We start from the raw sequence: 5212 nt of genomic DNA, 5'->3' as shown, positions 1-5212 counted from the left end.
TCTTTGTGAAAAAGTAAAGCTAACAACATTAAATTTTTTGTGTTGGTTAGGTGCCATAGTTGTGCGTGAACTTTTATCAGATGAGTTACCCGTTATCCTAGCTTTCCAGGGAAGCAAGAAGCCACTTCCCAAGATACCACGTAGCAGATCTGAAGGACGATACAGTGCAGTATTAGGCTGGGGGATGCTGGTGGGCAGGATGCCCCTCCTGCACCGCCCCCTGCAGCCACCCAGCCCCAGCTAAAGCCACAGCTCAGCTCTGCCTTTGTTTGAAAGGTTGTAGGAGCTACACCTCCACGTGGTCCACTGAGTCACCGTGTCAGAAAACATGGACTCGCCAAACAATCTCCTCCATACTGCCAGCAACCTGTTTCAATTTTCCTAATAATCTGAAGTGTAAAACTGTTTTTCCTACCCTGGTCTTTTAGGGAATATTCTTCAGGAACAAGGTTTTAATTAATCTCCTTCGAGCAGCATTTTATTTTAAATTTCTCACATGGCAACTTGTTATCTCCTGTATATATTAGCTATGAAACTACAGCCTGGGGCGGGGAATCTCAGGTTTGTCTTGTACTACTTTCCCTTTGTTTTCCTCCCACCCCTGTGGAGACTGATGAAAGATAAACTTTGTACTTTAGGTTCCCCCCCAGTCCTGCCCTTTACGATGGTGGTCCTTCCTTCCCATTCTGTGAAACGCTTCAATCTTTGCACTTGAATTTACTTCAGTCTTCTCTATACTGGCAAAAACCCCACCAAAACAAAAACTCCTGTATCTGTTAAAACCAATACTACAGGATCCCCCCTGACATCGAAGACTGCCTATCTACTGACCTTAGCGTGCACTGGATTGCAGTTCGCAGTGAAGGAAGGAGCTGAAAGTGGCTTGAGACTCTCACTTCTCTGCCTACATATATAAAGACAGGGGCTTTATATTTCTCCAGAAAAAATAAACCAGTGAGGTAGAACGAAGGAAGTTTTTCATTTCCCATATACTCTCACTCATCTCATAAAGAGGCTGCTGCAGCGTTGTGTGCCACACACTTTTCTGCTGTTTAGCTCAAAAAGGAACTTTCAACAACTCCTTCCAGAACACTGGAATATTAGCCAATTAAATGCAAAGGAGCACAGGTTTAAAAAACTTTTTAATTTGTTTGATCTGCATTCCAAAACAATTCAAATATGTTCCATTTACTGTAAAAAAAAAAAAGAGGCACGTGTTTCAGAAATTTAATACCATATTTAACCTGTTTCACTCTACAGCACGAACTTGCCAATTTGATGGCATGAAGTTTTTTTTTAAAAAAACACACACCCCCCAAAACTCTTTATTAACCTTTCATGCCAGAAATGTGCATTTTAGCTACGTTCGATTATGGACGGCACATTAATCCATCCAGCAGAAGTAACATCTGGACAGAGGTCAGGTAAACTCTACGCTTTCTCATAGTGGCGAACAGCAACCACATCACCAAAGGTGAGAGTCTGCAAGTCCAAGGAAAAGACAGACACGTTAGATGCTGGACCATATTCTGTAATGGCTTAACACATTAAGAAGCCCATGCTAGAGCAAGGTTGTTTTACATTATGTGCTTTATATATAGTTGGTCTAGATTAGTGATATTTTAAATGAACAGGAGGCAAAAACTCAAAGTTATGGATCCCATATTAAATGTAACTCTCTCACTGCTACTTTCAAACCCAAGAAGCACATAATGCATGTGTACCAGGCAACTGAAGTGAGACTAGGAATAACTGTTTTAACTTTTCTAATTTTGTGAATGTAATTTCTTAAATATAGCATTGTTTTAGTACAGATTTAATGCTTATTTTCCCAAAGCTGATCAGACTGCAAAACGTGCACTCTAAAATCCAAGTCCTCTCTACCCATATTGTAAACTGTTATACATAGGCATATACTTAAGGAGAACCTTGTATTAAAATAAATGCATTCTGTGCACTTACATAGCGAGAACTACCAGATATTTTAGTTATTGCAGTTGTGCAGAACAATAACTACAGTGTGTGAGCTTTGGAGGTGTTTCCTGAAGTGGAACAGGGCATCTCACCGTGTTCCAATTCCAAAGGAAAAGGTTTTCTGTATATGCATGTAGTTGCTTCCAAAACCAAGGCACGTATTTTCCCTTGAATCTCCTGTCACATTGTCTTGCGCCAACTGTATGCTTTAAGGTTTTAAGTAATTGGAAGTCTCCATCCATACAGATACTCTCTGAAGTATTTAGAAAACAAGCTAACTGGTTTTCTCCAACAGCCAAGTCACATAGATTAGTATAGCTGAAGAGGTTTTATTTTTGGAAGTTACATCTCTGTGCCAAAAATAAGCATGAGGAGCACCACCCTGGACATGAGATATAGTAACTTAGACGATTTATTCACCCCATACCACCGTTCTTGAAAAGTCAGGAAAAGAATGTGAATTTAAAACAAGACTTTTCTTCACACAGTTGCTGTTTATCGTAGTTTTCAACAAGACAGGAGGAATAAACCCTCTATTATTAAATATGAAAATGTTCTTAGCTCCTGCAATATTGTAATTTTATTTTCCTAAGGAAATAGTTGTTCTGTGTAACTAAATATTAGTCATGCGTGCATATATAAAACAAGTTTTTAAAGAAATATAAATTAGCACTGGCAACAGATCATTGCATATAGAATCAAGAACATTTTATTTTTTCCAGCTCACCAGGACTTTTTTTTTTGCTTGGGCATTTTACGCAAACTCTACAAAGGACATATACACTCTGGGAATCCACTGGCTGGCCTGCCTAAAACCATTAGCGATTTTTCAGTTGTCCGTAAAACAAGATGCAAAACAAAACAAATACTCAAAAAAATCTCTGCTAGCTTTCCCCACCAAATAGTTTAAAGTTTTGTGTGTAAGTAACACTACCTGTTCATAAAGCTTGAGATAAATATAAGTGGGGAGTGTTAGCGGTATATGTGAATGCTCAGTGAGCTTTATACTTACCATTACCATCTTGCCATCCTTTATTTCTCTCACAAAGTTTGTCTCCTTGCCGTCCCACTTCTGTACGTGCACTAGCTTGTCTCCGTCCAGGGTCACAACTGACTGAGAGATACCAAGAAACACAAAGACATTCATTTATTTGGGGTATTTGGGATTCTGCTCACACATTCAGCATGTAGTATTCTATTGAATTCTTTTCAATAGATGGGTGCGGATCTAGAATGATAAAGTAGTCCCAGCCATTTTAAAGCCAAGCCCATGAATCATCCTCATTTTAAGCATGAACTCCATACAATTCTTGTTTGTATCAAAGGATGAAAAAAGTTGTTTGCTTTGAGTTCCAGTCTCACAAGAGCCACTGTTTCCGATGAGCTTTGGGATAACATTTACGTCAAGCCCCCAGAGATGCAGGACATCTCCATGATGCCTCCATCGAATAGGCATTTCCCCAGATCGACTAGAAAAAGTTACGCCAAATGATACTTGGATTGAAAGAAAAGCACGCAGCTAACACAATTCTTCAACACTGGAAGGCAGATGGGGGCTGGTGACACAACACATGGCTTCAGACAAGACATAGCGTAAGTGGGCAAGTAAGATACAGTCTTGCCTTTTTTTTCCTGTCCTGCACAGTGCTACAACTGGTCATAGCAGAAGTTACATTTTTTTCCTTCGACCCTGTGGAAAGATACAGCCTCGGGGGTGGGGAGGAAGAGGAGAAAAAATAAGAAGCCACTCCAGCCCGAGCGTTCACTTACTTTGCAGTTTCTGTCATCGGGGGTAGTTTCATCAAATTCTTCTCCAAGTTTAAAGCTGATTTCTGTGTTTTTGAAAGTGCTCTGAGTCCTGATCACTACTTTGTCCCCCTCGCTGCTGATAATCACAGTGGGTTTAGTCACATTCCCCACCTGCCGTGTCGCAAACCCCACTCCTAGAGCATCAAGACAAAAGAGAAATCCATCAGACATTCCGGTTTTTTACATCTTTTTTGCCACACATCAAGGTACAGAAAGCTCTTCTCTCGCTCCATAGCTTTAAGCTAGCAGAATGAACTACTACTTTCTGCTTCCCTTGTGCCCTTATACCTGAAGTATCCGCAGGTACCCCCCCACCCCCCCGAGGCGCAGCTCTACCTCCGAGCACCCTGACGAGGAACCCCTTCAGCAGCACGCCATGCCGCTGACAGCCGCTCCTGCTGCCGCGCATTTCAGTTCCTTATCACTCCAGCGCAATGATTGCTTTTTTTGGTTGTTGTTTGTTTCCAGTTTATTTGCAGGCAGCATTTGCCCTTCTTTCGTGCGTTTCCCCTAAGCCGGGGGCGTCTCCGGAGCCTCTACCCGGCTCTCAGGCGAACGCACCCCGGTACCCCCGGGCTGAATTAACTCTGCTGGGAGAGGCACGGCCGCCCAGACTCCCCCGGCCTCTGCGAACGCCTCTCCCGCACCTGCGGCAGCGGCGGGCGGGCGAGGGGGGGGCTGCTACTTTTTTTTTTTTTTTTGTTAGGATGGTGCAAAATTCCGGCTCTCCTAACCGTGCCGCCGCCGCCCGGCCGTACCTACCCAGCGCCTTCATGTACTCGTCGAAGTTGTGGCTGTCCACCAGCTTCCAGGTGGCGCAGAAAGCCTCGACCATGGCGGCGGGTACCGGGGGGGGGCGGCGGGGGCTGGCAAGGGACAGCGGGAGCGACGGGGAGCACCGCCGCTGCCGCGCTGCCCCGCATTTAAAGCCGGCTCCCGGCGGGGGGCCGGGGGGCGGGGGGCAGCCGCGGTCCGCCCCCGCCGGACCGGAGGGCAGCGGCGCGACGGCTCCTCCCCGCCCCGCCGGGGAAGGGCGATTCCCCCCCGTCCCCCGCCGCCGCCCTCGCCACCCCCGCCGCTGGGGAAGGGGAGGGGGAGACGGGAAGGGGAGCAAGAGAGGGGAAGGGGAGCAAGAGAGGGGAAGGGGAGCGGGGGTCCCCGGCCGGCGCCGCCCGCCCGGGCCCGGGCGCCCAGCGGGACACTGAGGGGGGCAGGGCGAGGCGCTGTCCCTCTGGAAGTACCATGGGCAAAAAGAGAAGCGGGCACCAAACTGAAGTGCCCTGCTTAATAAAAATACAGACTTTCACGCCCGGTTTGGCATCAAGCGAGTGCGGAACCGTTTCCCCCGCGATCACACGGCGTCTGTACGGGCGCAGTGTGAAACTGGCGTTTGCCATCGCTGGCTGGAACCAGCATCTCGCCTCCACAA

General features: G+C 46.2%; 1 protein-coding gene across 1 annotated transcript; it reads right to left on the bottom strand.

Moving 5' to 3' along the window:
- Positions 1 to 1213: 1213 nt before the first annotated feature.
- FABP7 (fatty acid binding protein 7) lies at positions 1214 to 4714 on the bottom strand. The gene is made up of 4 exons (XM_075087550.1): positions 4546 to 4714; positions 3745 to 3917; positions 2987 to 3088; positions 1214 to 1482 (listed from the first exon to the last, which is right to left on the bottom strand). Exons 1-4 carry the CDS (start codon positions 4616 to 4618, stop codon positions 1432 to 1434), a joined length of 399 nt encoding a protein of 132 aa, XP_074943651.1. The 5' UTR covers positions 4619 to 4714; the 3' UTR covers positions 1214 to 1431.
- Between the last annotated feature and the right edge of the window lie 498 nt (positions 4715 to 5212).

The sequence above is a fragment of the Phalacrocorax aristotelis genome, chromosome 3 (genome assembly GCF_949628215.1).
Source record: "Phalacrocorax aristotelis chromosome 3, bGulAri2.1, whole genome shotgun sequence".
In the NCBI taxonomy this organism is placed as follows: domain Eukaryota; kingdom Metazoa; phylum Chordata; class Aves; order Suliformes; family Phalacrocoracidae; genus Phalacrocorax; species Phalacrocorax aristotelis.
This window is presented reverse-complemented; position numbering and strand designations above follow the sequence as displayed.

Bases quoted from the DNA above. Each gene is read 5' to 3' on its own strand.
- FABP7 (XM_075087550.1), bottom strand. From the start codon at position 4,618: ATGGTCGAGGCTTTCTGCGCCACCTGGAAGCTGGTGGACAGCCACAAC. The intron at 3,089-3,744 runs GTAAGTGAACGC...GGTATCTCTCAG, and splicing joins CCGATGACAGAAACTGCAAA to TCAGTTGTGACCCTGGACGG. The intron at 1,483-2,986 runs GTAAGTATAAAG...TTGGACTTGCAG, and splicing joins AGGATGGCAAGATGGTAATG to ACTCTCACCTTTGGTGATGT.